This window comes from Leopardus geoffroyi, chromosome C1 (genome assembly GCF_018350155.1).
Source record: "Leopardus geoffroyi isolate Oge1 chromosome C1, O.geoffroyi_Oge1_pat1.0, whole genome shotgun sequence".
Taxonomy (NCBI): Eukaryota; Metazoa; Chordata; class Mammalia; order Carnivora; family Felidae; genus Leopardus; species Leopardus geoffroyi.
In genome coordinates, this window is record NC_059328.1 from 157,685,212 (window position 1) to 157,702,298 (window position 17,087).

General features: G+C 42.8%; 1 protein-coding gene and 1 long non-coding RNA gene across 3 annotated transcripts in view; one reads left to right on the forward strand and one right to left on the reverse strand.

Annotated features, from left to right (window-relative positions):
* Positions 1–6,000: 6,000 nt before the first annotated feature.
* On the reverse strand, positions 6,001–16,222 carry LOC123599027. The gene is made up of 5 exons (XR_006712940.1): positions 15,779–16,222; positions 15,103–15,599; positions 11,256–11,316; positions 10,296–10,422; positions 6,001–7,844 (listed from the first exon to the last, which is right to left on the reverse strand). It is a non-coding gene; the product is annotated as an uncharacterized LOC123599027 (long non-coding RNA).
* Positions 14,089–17,087, forward strand: part of CERS6 (ceramide synthase 6) — a 318,171-nt gene continuing 315,172 nt past the window's right edge. The window contains exon 1 of one of the 2 annotated variants that reach the window (XM_045480091.1): positions 14,089–14,649. In XM_045480091.1, coding sequence (XP_045336047.1) covers positions 14,480–14,649 — 170 coding nt within the window. In that variant the 5' untranslated portion in view covers positions 14,089–14,479. The remainder of the gene's footprint in view (positions 14,650–17,087) is intronic. The other variant, XM_045480090.1, reaches the window with a different exon arrangement.

Genomic DNA, 17,087 nt, shown 5'->3' on the forward strand with positions numbered 1-17,087 from the left:
TGTCTCAAAAATAAATAAGCATTAAAAAAATAATAATAAAACAAAATAAAGTGCCTCAAAGGTAGACATTTGACCTTCTGGAATTCAGGTCAAAATGCCCTAATATCTAGGATTCTACAGTTTTGCCGACAGCAAAGGGAGGAGACATTCCCTATCAGCCTTTATGCCAGACTATATTGCCCATTGTTCTTTATGAATTCATGCTTTTTTTTTAATGTTTATTTTATTTTTGAGAAAGAAAGGGACAGAGTGCAAGCAGGGGAGAGGTCGAGAGAAGGGAGACACAGAATCCGAAGCAGGCTCCAGGCTCAGAGCTGTCAGCACAGAGCCTGACATGGGGCTTGAACCCACGAACTGTGAGATCATGACCTGAGTCGAAGTCGGTCGCTCAACTGACTGAGCCACCCAGGAACCCTTGAATTCATGCTTTTTAAACAGATTTTATAATTATCTTATGAAAGCAAAATATACTGCATTGTTTGTGCATGTTAATAATGTTAATTGCAGAGTTTCTAACATGCCAAATTTGTAATTCTGTAGAGCCATTTTGTTATTGTTATTTATTTTAATATGTTGGGAGCCTCAGGGAATTGGAGTAGGCAGAAGCTCACTTGACCTCTCTGATCCCTGAGGATGGGGAATCTAAGGGGGTTCCCCTACTTGTTTCCTTGGTCCCAGTTAAAGAAAGCACACACAGAGCTTGGCAGGCTGGTGCACCGTTAAGTATTTCAGCTTGCCTGTTTTAGGTCCTGTCATCAGCACTGAGCTGCCCATCTTCCCTGAAGCTCTGTAGCATTTTCTCATTCCCACAGTATTTAAGGGTTAGTCTATGAGCATTTGTTAAATTGACCAAAAATGAATATGCATGTGATAGACGAGGGTTGAGCTGAGAACGATGCAGCCCAGGAGAATGAATAACATGGCAAGTCCTGCCAGGTCCTCAGTTTGAACTAAGTTTTCTTCAATTCTGGTCAAACTAGCCTGAACAGAGAGCTTCAGTGCAAAGGTCTGTGTGTTCGGGTGACTGTGCATCCACATATAATTATCTTACTAAATACATGAATTCTGTGTTGCCTACATAGGACTTCTAGCTCCTTTCCTGGCTTAGGCTCCAGAATAAACCTTTTTTTGATTGTTAGAAGTTAGTTGGGCATTAAAAAAATAGTCTGCACTTCATTCCTTCAATAATGATTTACGGAACATCCTTCACGTGCCCAAGGGCTGCTCACGGCATGGGGTAGAGCTGTGAGTTAAGACGGCCAGGGCCCTCCTCTCCCAGAGCCCACATGCTCAAGGTGGGAAGACAGTAATAAACTAGTAAATAAGTAACCCCACAAGATGATTTCAGATGGCCCTGAGTGAAGTGAAAGCAATAAAGCAGGGGAGGGGGGCTTTGACAGAGGGGTTGGACAGCAATTTCAGATTGTGTGGTCGGAGCTGGCTACCAGAAGAAATGTCATTTGAGCCTAAGATATGTCCCTACATTGAAAGCTTTTATCGTGCCCCATAGCTATATGGAGTTACTTGATTCAAGAAGAATTCCAGGAGAAACAGTAATTGCCTGGATAACACTCAAGCCTTTTGCCTAAACATAAAGTCTTATATATAATCAGTTATCTCTCAGTTCAACCAACATCCTCTTAGAGCACTGACTTTTACTTTTCTGGAAAAGGCAGGCTGACTGCTCCTCGTGGTTGGGAACTTAGCTAGAATTACCTTGTGTTAACTACAAGCCTTCTCCTCCCTTCATTTTTATTGCTATAATGATTTTTTTCCTGGAAGGTTCTTTTATATGAGGGATGATGACATCAATGAAACTGATTTCACCACCAGTGAAAATTGATCTTACTGCTTTATTGTGATATCTAGAATCTTCTCTTTGCCCACTGCTGTAGCCAATGAGTAGAAGAAATACCCACAAAGTGGATGTTGACTCAGAAGCAATGAGTGGCCACTGCTATTTAAAGATGCAGGGCATTTCTGAGCTTTCCATAAGGGAATAATTAAATCACTGCAGGTAACAAAGAATTAATTTTGAGGGATATTAAGCACCCTTAATTAGCACATTTGAGTTTCATTTCCCCACAGGGAAAATATTCTCATGGCAACTTGCCATGTCAAAGCTTCTAAAACTTCTCCCTAAACTTAGAGCTGAAGTCCATTTTACAATGCAAATGAGGACAGCAAAAATCTTTTAAGCCAAATCATTCATAACCATTTAGGTTCCAGGGTCCTGGATTTTGTTAATAATTCTGTGGCAACCACTTGGGAGGCTTTCTGAAAAAATATATAGCTGGTATATTCAAAGAACCTAAATCTTCTAATAACCCACATCTGTGCAGAGTATGAAAGCTTGTTTTTTTCTTCTTAATTCCAATTACACTGTGTTTTAATTGCATTTTAAAGTTTAAGTGAATTTAGAGATCATAAAAATTCAAGACAAATAGAAACATCTCAGCCTAGACACATCCATCACATGGAGCTGATTGCTTACAATATCACATGAGATTAGGGCAGCAGAAGGGATTGTAGTTTATTGGTCTCAAATTCAATTAAATGAAATCAATTAATTCCTTGGGATATTTACGACATCATTCTTCTATCTAGGCATCAGTGCTGTACCAAATTTAACAATGAAAGAGGACTGATCTGTTTTGTTACTATATATATATATATATATATATATATATATATATATATACATTACATTATATATATATTTTAATTTTACTGGGAAGACTTTTAAAAATATGTGTACTTTCCAAATATAAGCACGCAGAGTTTAATTTAATATATGTTAAGGATTGTCAGGTAATGATTATTTCAGACTCGTACATGAATATTTGCTTTAGATGCACCTCTGAAGGCAAAATTAAATGACAAACAACTACTGCGAGTGAAAGTTACCTTGAAAATTCTACCCTATCTTCTTGGGTCCACACATGAGAATGATCTTAAACTCCAATCTTAAACAACTAATGAGAGAAAGGAAAAACACAGCCATTTTAGGTAGTATCAATTCTCAAGTAATAGAATGATTTCTGATGTCTAATTTCCCACTTAAAAAAATCACAGAAAAACGTTCAAAGTGCTAGGGAGGAAATCTGGTAACTAACAGATACTGCAATATAACCATGTGGCCTAGGCTCTTTCATTTTTTTCTTTTTTACTTTTATTTATTTTTGAGAGAGAGACAGAGCATGAGCAGGGGAGAGGGAGACACAGAATCCAAAGCAGGCTCCAGGCTGTGAGCTGTCAGCACAGAGCCTGATGTGGGGCTTGAACTCACAAACCATGAGATCATGACTTGAGCTGCAGTCGGACGCTTAACCGACTGAGCCACCTAGGAGTCCTGATTTTGTTTTCTGATGGGATCATGCAGGCAGCTAGCAACATCTTCCCACATGGCCCTTTGGACATTTCAGGATTTATTATAGAATAAAGCAAGAAGTGATTTATTTCTTTATACTTTGAAATTTCTCTAACTTTTGGATGTGCTTCAGTCTGACAGTAATTACTTTCTGCTTTTTCCTCTCTTCCATTTTTTCTCATTTCTTCTTCCCTCTACCCTCCAAAAGAGTAGAGGTTTAGGACTGAAGAGGTCCTAAAGTATTAGTGGACTGCCTAGTGTCTTTTTCTAACTGAAGAAGCTACTTAGGGCAAGGCAGATTCTGGTTTTATCCCTGCCCTTCTCTCCACAGTGCTTTACATAAGTTTAAAATATTAAAGAGAATTCAGAGGGACATCAATTTCCAAGTCAGTTTCATATAGGAATACCTATTCCAACATGTGTCAACATTTGTAGACCTCTGCCTGAATACTTCCCACAATAGGAAGTTCACCGCTTGATGAGGCTGCTGATTCATCTGTGTTCAGCATTGCACATTTCCTCTATGGAGATAAAATGAGCCTCATAGGCATTTAGCCAATTGTCCTGAGTTCTGCCCTTTGGTAGTGTACAAATCAAGTCAAATCACCCCAACCTGATGCCCCTTCCACTATTGGAACATACTGGGTCTCCCAACAACACTTTTTTCTCTGGTTTCTGCCATGATTCCCACGGTGACTGGAATACAGCTGTCTTCATAGACCATATCCTCTCCACACACTTGACTCAAATTCCAGATTCTTGACCTCCTGAGATTTACACTCCATCTCCACAATTCCTCAAATTCTCTTCAGCTTATATCCATCGTCCTCCTTGTTTGTAGAAGCTTCTTGGATCAAAACCTAGTCTCTTTATGAGCCTCCACAAAATGTCACTGGTTTTCAGCAGTTTGTGTCTAATATGTTTATGGCAGTTTAGCAGCAACAATGTCATGAGGAATCACACAGCAGGGTGCACGGGCTTCTGAAACCTCCCACCATTCCCCTGTCTTTCCCTTCCTTATGTTGTCCTCACCCTCTCTGCTGAGTGAAAGTCAATTCTACTAATCCCAGCAGTGAAAAACTTAGCCTGACTTGAAGGTAGATGATCTCAACACAGTCTATGTCTTCCTTCCCTGAAATAGTGAAATTTTTACTGTTGTTACAATACATGTTAACTGCCTCCATTTAAATGTTAAAACACTTTACATGATCTCATTTCAATTTTACTTTAACCCCATGTGGTAGATAGTACTATTCCCTTTGCTCATGTGAAGAAACTAAGGTTTCAAGAGGTCTAGTAATTTTTCTAAGGAAAAACTATTATTGCCAAAGCTAGAACTTAAGCCCACTTTCTTTAAACTCCAAAGTTAGTACACCTAACATGTATACTAAACGTCTCTTCAAGATTTCCATATGCCTCATCATCCTGATTGTTATTCTCTGGACAAATTCCATTTTTTACAAAAAAGTATTCCTTTTAAAATATGGCCTCCTAAAATGCATTTAGTCCTTCAGATGTGAAGACAAGGAAGTAACTAAAAATTGCACACACTGGCCAACAGATGTGTTTGACTTGCCTATCCATTGTTTTTTTTTTAATTTTTATTAAATTTCAATTAATTAACACAGTACAATATTGGTCTCAGGAGTAGAATTCAGTGATTTATCACTTACATACAACACCCAGTGCTCATCACCAAAAACTCCTCCTTAGTACTCATCTAGCCCATCTCACCCATCTTCCACCCACATCCCTCCATCAACCCACAGTTTGTACTCTATCACTAAGAGTCTCTTGTGGTGTGTTTCCCTCTCTTCTCCCGCCCCCCCCCACCTTTTCCTCTATGCTCATCTGTTTTGCTTCTTAAATTCCACATATGAATGAAATCATATGGTATTTATCTTTCTCTGATTGAGTTATTTTGCTTAGCATAATACATTCTGGCTCTATCCATGTCATTGCAGATGTCCTGATTTCATTCTTTTTGATGGCTGAGTAATATTCCAGTGTGTGTGTGTGTGTGTGTGTGTGTGTGTGTGTGTGTGTGTGTGTATCACATTTTCTTTATCCATTCATCACTTGATGGACATTTAGGTTCTCTCCATAGTTTGGCTATTGTTGAAAATACTGCTATAAACACTGGAGTGCATGTACCCCTTTGAATCTGTATTTTTGCACACTTTGGGAAAATACCTAATAGTGAAATTGCTGGATTATAGAGTAGTTCTATTATCAGTTTTCTTGAGGAATCACCATACTGTTCTCCAGAGTGGCTGCACAGGTTTGTATTTCCACCAACAGTGCAAGAGGCTTCCCCTTTCTCCATATCCTTGCCAACATCTGTTGTTTCTTGTGTTGTTAATTTTCATCATTCTGACAGGTGTGAGGTGGTATCTCATTGTGGTTTTGATTGCTATTTCCCTGGTGATGAGTGATGTTGAGTTTCTTCTCTTGTGTCTATTAGCCATCTGGATGTCTTCTTTGGAAAAATGTCTATTCATGTCTTTTGCCCATTTCTTCACTGGATTGTTTTTTGGGTGTTGAGTTTGATAAGTTCTGTATAGATTTTGGATACTAACCCTTTATCAGATATATTGTTTGCAAATATCTTTTCTCATTCCGTATGCTGCCTTTTAGTTTCGTTGATTATTTTCCTTCTCTGTGCAGAAGCTTTTTATCTTGATAAAGTCCCAGTAATTCATGCTTTTGTTTCCCTTCTTTTGGTGATGTGTCTAATAAGATGTTGCTCTGGCCAAGGTCAAAGAAGTTACTACCTGTGTTCTCCTCTAGGATTTTGACAGTTTCCTGTCTTATATGTAGGTCTCTCATCCATTTTGAATTTATTTTTGTGTACGGTATAAGAAAGTGTTCCAGGTTCATTCTTCTGCATGTAGTTGTCCGGTTTTCCTAACACCATTTGTTAAAGAAACTGTCTTTTCTCCACAGAATATTCCTTCCTGCTTTGTTGAAGATGAGTTGACCGTATAGTTGTGGATCCATTTCTCGGTTTTCTATTCTATTCCATTGATCTATGTGTCTGTTTTTGTGCCAGTACCATACTGTCTTGATCACTACAACTTCATAATATAGCTCAAAATCCAGAGATACCCCCAGTTTTGTTTTTCTTTTTCAGGACTGCTTTGACTATTTGGGCTCTTTTGTGGTTTCATACAAATTTTAGCGTTGTTTGTTCCAGCTCTGCAAAGAATACTGATGGTATTTTGATAGGGATTGTGTTTTTTTTTAAGTGTTTATTTATTTATTTTGAGAGAGAGAGAAAGGGCAAGTGGGGGAGGGACAGAGAGGAAGGGAGAGAAAGAATCCCAAGCAGGCTCCATGCTGTCAGCATAGAGTCCAAAGTGGGCTCGATCTCATGAACCATGATACATGACCCGAGCTGAAATCCAGAAATCAGATGCTTAACAGATTGAGCCACCCAGGTGCCCTGTCAATCCATTGTTTTTAATAAACAAATAGCACAACAAAAAAGCAAGAAGAAAAAGGAAAGGAAGAATTTGAATGCCTGTATAATCTCTGGTCCACACTTTTTTCTTTCATCTGGATTTATTCTATCCATTTTGTTACCTATTTGGCCCCTAAAGATATTTGCATTTGTAATCTACTTTTCTGTAACATTGTATATTCTTGCCATCCATCTTGGATTTCATAGTTACAGCTGTAATTGTTCTCAAAGCAACTCAATAGGACTATGGTCCATGCTAACTCCTAACGCTGCTGTGGAATTGATATGAATTGCCTGCCATCTAAAAGTACTGTTTGGCATAAAGGAATTTAGCTAGTAAGTGCACCCAGTGAACCACCCAGCCTCTACATCTAACATGGCCATTCTGTTCTCTGCTTGTTCTTACATTTTAACTTTTATTTAAGAAGCTATATATGATAAGATTATTCATGTTCTGAAGAATTCATGAAGATTATAGGATTTAAATTTCAAGAGTTTTAATTTTTTTCTGTATCTACACAGCTAACAAATAATTCTTACGATACCTACTGTTAAAAAAATTTTCCAGGGAGGGGCACTTTGGCGGCTCAGTCAGTTGGGTGTCCAACTCTTTATTTCGGTTCAGGTCATAATCCCAGGATCGTGGGATAGAGCCCTGCTCAAAATTTGTTCTCTCTCTCTCCCTCTGTCCCTCTCCCTTGTTTGCATGCTCAGTCTCTCTCTCTGTCTCTCTCTCTCTCTCTCTCTCTCTCTCTCTCTCTCTGAAATAAAAAATTAAGAAAAATTTGTTTTCAGGTATATCTGGTTACTCTTCCCATGTCTAAATTAGGGGAAAAAAGCACTAAATTCTCCACAAATCACCTTATGTCATTCACAGAGGCCAGAAATGCCTGGGTGATATGGAATTTCCGAGGTTTTCCTAATGCCTTTCCATGTGATCAAATAGAGTGCTATGCATTGTCCAAGGTGATGTGACTAGATATGAATCTTGTCCTTTTGTTCTAGGTCCACCTAGCCAAGAGAAAAAATACTGTATTTTACAAAGGTGAAACCTCAGTAGATTTTGCTACACTTCTCAAGATAATGTCTTCATTAAAGGGTTTTCTAATAGTGATAGGTGTGCCAAAATGGAATGGGTCAATTTGTTAAATAGTGAGCTTCCTATTATCAGAGATGTTTAATCATAGTTTGGATGGGCACAGAGAGTGAAATGTACTCATTGGCATACAAGGTCACTTCCAACTCTGAATATCTGTTTCTATATAAAGTCAAGCAATATCATCTAAGGTTACTTATTCCTCTCACAAATGGAGATGACTGGTTGAGTTCTTAGTTTCTCTTTGGTTATAAAAATTTTGCATAGTGGAAAGTAGAAGTCTGGCTTTCTGGCTAGTAACTCAGATGCCCAATCCCCTAAATGCTATTCATCTGTATGTACACATAGGAAATGCCATCATGGTTGATTATACCTGGTTGACAACATCTCTGAAGTTATAGATGGGTAACTAAGGTGAATATAACTCCTAATTGGAAATCTGGAAAACTTGGTTGTTTCTCACTTTTCTTTTGTTAGTTTCATAGCACATTTTTTCATGCTTAAAATGTTAGTGGGATGCTAACTTAACATTAGTAAGTTAAAGAAAATTTCAAGGGGGAAAATTAACATTTAAATAGATTTTGATTATTACAGAAAAGACAGAATCTCCAGCCAGTGATTTGGCTTAGCTAGGAATACAAGAGTAATTAATGGTTGTCAGTATCAGAAAAGATTTTCCAGAGACAGGAACTGTCAAGGTAGGGGAGGGAGGAGAAAGATCTTCAGACCTCCAATACTTGACATGCTTGTAAAAAAGACTGTGAACATGAGAGGGAGCAGTCTTACTGGAAAATTTCCAGAAAGTAATGTATAGTCAGTTCCTGTCCATGTTGCACACCCTAACTTAGCCTAACTCCAATGCTGTGAGGTAAATACTCTTACCCTTTCTTAAGATGCCAGGAGATGCTGAGTTTTCTGCATTGCTTTGAGAGACTTGCACACCATGGGGACAAATCCTCCTACTTCTTGCCTAACCTCCTCCCTAAATATGATATAAATGAAAATCCAAGAAAGTACTACCTGACAGTATAAAATGACTGTACATTTAGGATAGTTTTGCCAACCACAGCAAGAAAGTTATATATTCATGAGAAATGGCGGCAGAAATAAACTTTGGCAATCTTTCCATATTATTCCCAATGAAAACCAGGTTTCTTTAAAATCAATGAATTGAATGTGTTTGAACAGAATGCTTTAGCACTGTCCTACATTTTAAGGAATATATGAATTTATCCGTGTAGTTTTAAAACCTACAATAACTGAACATCTATTTTGTACCAGGTATTGTACTATAGAATTACTTACATGATATGATCACGGAAAAATACTGTGCTCACTAAAATAAGTAGGAGTATTCCTTTGCCTCATACCAAAGGCCATTTATAATCTAGCTTCTCACCTATATTTTGTTTGTCAGCAAATCCTCCTCACTTTTTCCTTTGGTCATGCCTTTTCAAAACCTCCTCAGTCTTTGAAGTCTGATCCCATTTCTGCTTCTCCCTCAAAGCTTTCCTTGACCTGTTCAGCACGGAGTATTCCCTTCCTCCTTTGAGCAGGAAGTCCTTGTTATCTGCAGTACACGGGCATTTATCAAATATCGCCCAGTGCCTTCATGAGGGGTGCTGGTGTGTATGCTATCTGGCTTTGCATGTCAGTACCTCAGGCTCCCCAAGTAGATTTTGTGTTCTTTTTGTAGAACAATTCCTATAGTTTTGTGTTATGCAACTTACAGTGGAAATTCAACTAAACTGGCTGTTCTGCAACGATGAGGTGGAGTCTAATGTATGTAGAAGGGTTAAGACTTGGGTGTGTGCCTGAGAATGAGAAGTAATACTTAGCTTTGTTGATATTTCCCAGTTGCCTGGAAAAAAGGGGGTATATTCTCATATAATGTTTTATATTCGGGGTCCAAAGCACACTTTCCTAAAATGCAGTGTAGGCAGTGTCCCCCCACCTGCCCCAACAAAAACTTTTTTCACCTTTTCTCTATCCTTATCTTTTCTATTTACAGACCGACTATTTGCTTCTCATTGAGCTGCAAACATGTCTGATGAATAAGTTGTATTTCGGTTTCCTGCGGCAACTATTAGAAGTCTTTTCTGCACGGGTCTATGGTGGTCTCTTCGGGAGGTGTGCTGGGTTATGTCTGTGCCTAACCTTCCCCTGGGGGCTGAACTGAGGTCCGCATAGTGTTAAAGACGTGTACTCTAGAGGAATGTTTTGTACAGTGGGACTCCTTTGTATTAAAATAACAGCAAGACAGTCAAAAAGGGGAATTCATCATAGAGAAAGGAGACTGTTGCATGGAACCTAAAGATGGAGAAAATAGTTGGCCCTCCGGTACCATGTGGAAATGTATCTCTTACCTTTAGTTCATTCTACAGGTCTGCTTTATTCCTTTCTCTTGGTGCTGATTAGCTTCTGCTTTTTCTACCCATAGGATGAAGGATGGGGCTAACAGTTTCCGAGTTTGAAACCCTAGAGTCCAAGTTACTGAAAAACAAAACAGAACAAAACAAAACAAAAACCTGCCTTGATCCATGTCCCAATACCTGAAGAAGGACTTCAATTACTATCTTTGGCTAAGGGTCCATCCCTGGACTAATAAAATATGGTCAGACACGAAATGGTATTTTACTCTACTGTATTTCTGGGGTAATCATTTGAATGGAGGGTGGTAGGAAGGTGCTAGTACCTAAAGGTGATATGCTGGACAGATAAAAGGGTAGAGGTTTTCTGTGTTGTACATGTGCATAGAGGTAAAGAGTTTATAAGCCCCTTCCCACATGTTATCTCACGTGAGCCTCGTGACAGCAGGATAACAGAGGCAAGACAAACACTATTGGTAGGCAACTTCTACATTAACATTTTACATCCTGAAGGCATTAACGTGCTTTTAGAATTAAGTGATTTGCGCAAGATTTACAAATAATTAGTAAATTCTCTTTCCGTTGCCTAACGAAACTTTTCTTTCAAAATGTTTCTGAAATCCCACCACCTTCGCAAAGGTAGTGAATAGGAGAGCAATACTAACTTAATTTGTCTTCTCTAGAAAAAAGAGCAGGTCCAGGGAAGTGTAATTTCAGTGAATCAGGAATGAGGGAAAAGGAGAGTGAGAGAAAGACAGAAAGGAAACATAAGGGAATGAGTTACTGAGCTGGCCACAGATTTGAAATAAGCTGATTGGTTTGTATCACAGGGTATTTTCAGAGAGGCTGTGTGAAGCTACTGTGTGTGTGCCATGGGCAGGGGAGGGAAAGGAATAAAAGTTGATTCACTAGATTCTATTGTCCTTGGTCAAAGCTGGGGTTCCAGGGTTAACTTACCAGCACTTCCTGTTGTACATGGTTGGGGACACAGCAGAACCTGCTGGACAGCAGAGGAGTCCTAGGTGGAAGGAAACATACTATCAGGTCATATATGAGAGTGACACGAAGGACCAGAGGCAGCTTCGGAGGGAGTCTCCCTGGCTCAGCAGACCAGGCTCCACCATGACCTGATCTTCGGCCACAAAGGTGACAAGATACCTGAGCACATCTCCTCTCTGGGGCCTACAGGAATGCAGTTGATGCCAAGGCATCCTCCTGGGGGAACATCAGGAGGAGCTGAGGAGCTGGCTGTATGGTCTCATGTGGGGATGGTGATATCTACTCCTCGATGAAAACCCACTTCAAGCACACCCCTCCTGCACTACTCCAGACTTGATCAGTCCCATCTATATGTTCACACTATTCTTCACATGAGTATATACATGTTTAATTCAATTATTTATTCAGACTTTTTTCTTTTCCTAGAAAGGATTTTTGTGAGACTGAGTAATGTCGATTCATTAATACAATAGTTTATTGAATACCTACTATGTGCTAGGCACTATTTTCAGGGGTAGGGATAAAATAGTGATAGGTACAAATCTTTAACTTTTTGAAGCTTACCTTTTAATGTGTGTGTGTGTGTGTGTGTGTGTGTGACTAATAAAGAAATAAGCAAAATATATATTATGTTAGATACTTTTAAATGCTTTGGAGGAAAATAAAGCAGGAAAGTTAGATAGGAAGAGCCGGGGTGGGTAGTGAGTATTGTATGTTAAGTAGGGTGTCAGGGAAAACTTCACCAGAGTGAGTGATATTACAGCAAGAGCAGGTATGGATACCTGGGAGTGAGGGAGTGAGTTGCAGAGACAGAGAAAACCAAGTGCACAGGCATTAAGCATGCTGGGTGTTTTCCAAGAAGGCCAGGGAGACCAGGGTGACCAAAGCAGAGTAAGGGAGAAGGAGATGAGAGAGAAGAGAACAGATGCAGAGAGTTAATGTGGAGCTAAATATCTCAGGACATTGAAATGACTTTGGCTTTCACTTGGAGAGGGATGGAGAAGCAATAGAGCTTTAATCAGAGAAGAGAGCTGACTTCCATTTCAACAGGGTCACTCTGGCTGAGAGTAGAGTATAAAGGGACAAGAGCTGAAGCTGAGCGTAAGGAGCTTACTGGGGCAACTCAGGTGGGCAGTGTTGATTGTTTGGACAAAGATGGCAGCAGAAGAGGTGGTGGGAGACAGTGTGATTCTAGTTTAAAGACGGAATTGACAGAATCTATTATGGATGAGCAACAACATCCGAGATTAGAAATCAATCATTAAGAAGATGATTCCAGGTTTTTGGCCTGAGCCAAGATGACAGAAGGAAAAAAAAAAAAAATTAGAGGGAAGATTAGTTTGGACAGGAAATGGCTCTCAGACATCCAAGTGGAGTTGTTGAATTGACAGTGGATTTAGGAGACTGAAGTTCAAGGAAAAGTTCATGGTTAGAGATATAAATTGGGAGCCATTGGTATGACATTAAAGGCCATGGTACTGGGTTAGATCACCGCGTGAATGAATGTAGCTAGGAAAGTGAAAGGGACAAAAAACTGACTCCTAGACCATTCCACTCTAAGGGATTAGGAAGGTGAGGAGGACCAAAAAGCAGACACAGCAAATGTGGCCATAAAGTAGAATGAAAACCAGAAGAATGTGGTTTCTGGAAGCCAAGACAAAAAGGTGTTTTGAGAGGCAGGGCCTTGGCCAAAATGTTGCTGACAGAGGTGTTGAGAACAGACCTTTGGGTTTAGCAGCATGGAGATCATTGGTGACCTTGAGCAGTCCACTACAGCAGAGCAGGGCAAATGCCCGAATGGAAGTCCAAAAGAGAATGGAGGGGAGAGAAATCGGAAGAAATAAATATAGGCAGTTCTTTAGAGTTTTGCTTTAAAGGGAAGGAGTACAAAGAGGGTGGTGGCTGGTGGGACAGGGAAAATAAAGAAGTGTGTGTTAAGGGCCTGTTCATATGCCTCTTGGCAGTGTCCGCTACAACTTACTGGCAGAACCAGGCAGAAAAGGAATGATTGTGAGAAAAATGAACAAAATACCCCTACAGCCAGGTCTGCACGGACCACTGAACCGACCCACACACGGTTCACCTTACCAACGAGGAAACGTCCTGCGGAAGTGAAGGTGCCTGGGTTAGGCCTTATAGACCGAACACCTAAAGGGTTCAGATTCAAAAAGCAGAAATAATAAGCCTGTCAAATAGCAGTGTGGAGGTTCCCTCTACTGATCTGCGACGCCAAAATGTGGTCTGGTGGCATTTTCTGAGAGATTCATTTGGAGTGGCAGTTTCACAGAATCATCACCCTCATCCTCACTAGCAAACAGTACGTAAGTGCCTGATTTCCCTACCACCTCATACATTAAAACAGAGGGCCCGTTCCCTGGGTGAACCGGTGTGGTAACGAGAAGTAGTGAGAGGCCTGAAGGTCAGGGATGGGGAAAAGGCAGGGATCCGGTAGAGGCAGGTGGCTCTTGCCAAACCATCCCGCCCCAGTTCCTGATTTTCACCCTGGCTGTCCAAGCGCGGGAGTGCACGACTCCTCCGCGGCTTCTTCCTCCTTTGCCCCTTGAGCTCCGTACTTCTTTTGCTGTTCTCTCTCAACGCAGGGGTGGTTCCGAAGATCGGCCCTGGCCCCTACCTGGCCCCTACCACCGCCTGTAGGCGCGCGGGAAGCGGACTGAGACCCCCTGAAACTCCAGTGGGGGCAGGACCCGGCGTTCTGAGCATGTGCGAGCAAGCCGGGAGGCTAGGGCGGATTCAGCGGGGTGGGGGCCCCCTCAGGTCTCTGTGCTAAGCGCGGAGCAGGGGCGCGGCGGAGCAGGAGCGCGGTGAGCGCAGGACCGGCCAGCACTCTCCGGCGCCGGGATCCCGCGCCTAGGGCGCAGCGGCTGCGCCCTACCCTCCGGGCGTGGGCGAGCTGGCCGCGTGTGCCTCCCTGCTTGACGCGTGGGCGAGCCAATCAGGACCAGCGGTCCAGGCTGCCATGTGACGGGCGAGGCGGCTCCTTTCCCCAGCGCGGCCAGAGGGAGGAGAGAACCGGGGCTCGCCGCGAGCCTTCGAGAGCAGCGGTCGCGGAGGCGGCGGCGGCGGCACAGGCTCGGGCCAGCCGCGCGCGCATCCCCCGGCGCCCTGGGCGGCGGAAAGCTCGGCGGGCCGCGGGAGCCCACGACACGAGTGGACAAAGCAAGATGGCAGGGATCTTAGCCTGGTTCTGGAACGAGAGGTTTTGGCTCCCACACAATGTCACCTGGGCGGACCTGAAGAACACGGAGGAGGCCACCTTCCCGCAGGCTGAGGACCTCTATCTTGCCTTCCCCGTGGCCTTCTGCATCTTCATGGTGCGGTTCATCTTCGAGAGGTAAGAGGGGCTGGAGCGCTCCTCCCCTCCCCCTTCACACACACTCACACACACACGCACACGCACCCGCGCGCGCACATTCGCGCGCACACGCACCCTCGCGTGCTCTGTGGCGCACGCACCCGCGCCCCCAGCGCTCGCGCTCGCGCCTCCAACCTTTGTGTTCGGGGAAGGGGTTGTTGACCCTTCAGCCCGGCTGCCGTTCGGGGCGCCAGGGAGGATCTGGCTAGCCTACGGATTTCCTCCGGGGCGCCGGGGAGGGGCCGCGGAGCGTTGGGGTCGCCCCCCGCACTCCTCCTGGGCCCGCTCTCTCCCGGCCGCGAGCGCCGGCGAACAAAGGTGAGCGCCCGGCGGCCTCGGGACGCGGCGCACTCTGAGGGGTTGGCCCCTGTGCGCCCCGCGGGCGGCCGCGCTGCCGGGCAGGGCTCCCGGCCGAGGCTCGTCGCCACCCACCTGACAGCCTGGAGCGCTGCGGACGCGCGGCCCGGAGGGCGGAGGGACCGCGCACACACCTCCAGTCCTTTCGCCCAAGCACGCGGATTGTGGGGACTGTGCTTCGAAACAATTCGCCGGGGACTCCTGGGCTTCTGGCCGCTAGTTGGTTTCTACTCGTGACACTATCAGGCCCACAGTCCTGGGAGATAGATGACAACAGTTTTTAGGCTTCCAGCACTCCTGGTCATTAGCGGTTTTCTTAAAAGAGATTATGACGAGACGGGTGCACAGCCTGCAACGTGGTGATATTAAATTGATAAGATGCTTCCTGTGAATAACCATAAACTTTTGTGCCAAACGCACTTAAAACATTTTAAGGAGTTGTTATTTATCGTTTGTATAATTTCCGGATTTGGTTGAGTGGCCCCACTGTGTCCCGAACAAACTTGTGTTACTCTCATTCAATCAGTCTTAGTCACAAAACTCGATTTTGCGTGCTGTGCACTCTCCGGGTGCTATTGAAACAAAAGCAGGACAGCGGCACACACTTGTTTTCCTCTACTGAGAACCTCACCTCCCCTTCCTCTCCTCTCTCCGCCCCCCATTCATCGGTGAGGCTGAATTCCTCAGATGATGGAGTTTATACCCCATTTCCCACGTCCACTCCACCACTCGTCTCCTACCCCCAACTCACCTTGTTTTTGTTTCTGAAGCTTTTGCTGTTATATTGTTTGCTGTTTCTGTTTGCCTGGCACCACTCTTGAGGATGGCGGAGTTTGTCTTTTGTGTCATTTGTTGCTGGGTATGGCAGCAGAAAAAGCTTCGTGGGAACAAAAAGTATCTTTTGTTTAAGGAAGGTGTGTTTTTCAGTGGGCGATAACTGTTGCTTGCGAACCAAGCCGCCGGTTCACATGCAGAGATTGAAATGCACGAAGGAACAGATTTAAAGACGTATTTTAAAATGACTGCAATCCAGCGCAGATACCTCACTGATCCTATCTAGCGCTGAGGCTTACTGTGAAAAAGTGGGTGTGTTTGTAGGTTTGGAGTTGCTTCTACAGCAGATGTTTACTTACAGAAAATAGGAACTGCTATCTAACTTCACAGTCTCTTCAGAAACAGCCTCTCGGACCTGCAGGAGCTTCTCTACTGATTGATACTTAGTAGGGGCTCCGCACACCATTGCGTAAGAACATCTGATCAATTCTGGACGGGCTCACTTGTAGTCAGGTAATGCATTTGAAAGAGGTGTAGTCTTAACGTTTTGGATAACAAAAGCATGTCAGCTAACGACCTTTGTGCAGAAAGCTGATTCCAAGTTCTTTAGATTGGAAAAAAGTAAATTTGGTTTTGTACTTAAACTTTCTCTGCCTTAAAAAAAAAAACCAAAACCTAAAAACAAATGTAATTTAAGTTGAAAACTGGAAGTTTGTTGTTCTTCTTCCTGGACAGTTTTTTCTTCCTTTGTGTAATCTCTTGACTGGACTTAGACTTTGTACAAAAGGGTCAGCTGCTTTCAACTATCAGTCACAGCAAATGTCATATTGTAACGCAGAGAGTTTTTCAGTTACTTTCAGGCCGTTGGTTCACGTAGAAGTGAATTTCATGGCAAACTGAGAGTTTGTGATTGATGTTCAGAAGAATACTCCAGTATGGCCCATATACCACAGGATGCTATACTGACTCTTGGAAGGATGTCTACTTTGTTTCTATAGTGGCGTCGGCCCTGTCTTAACCATTCAGACTCTCAGTTCCCTGAAAATCCAAGTGTATAATTGCGTCCAGAATTACAAGTTGTGCATGTTTCTCCTCTCCTCACACCTAAGGAGCCCATTCTGGTATCCTGCTTGTGGCCTTCGTCTCAGCATCCACCAAGGGCCTGAATTTGAATCAGCTGAAATTGTTATTCATGATATGACTCACTTTCCGTCCTCTTCTAACATGGTGTACTTAAATCTTTCTTTTGCTGTATTCTGTAATGTATAGCATGATTTAAAGAAGCC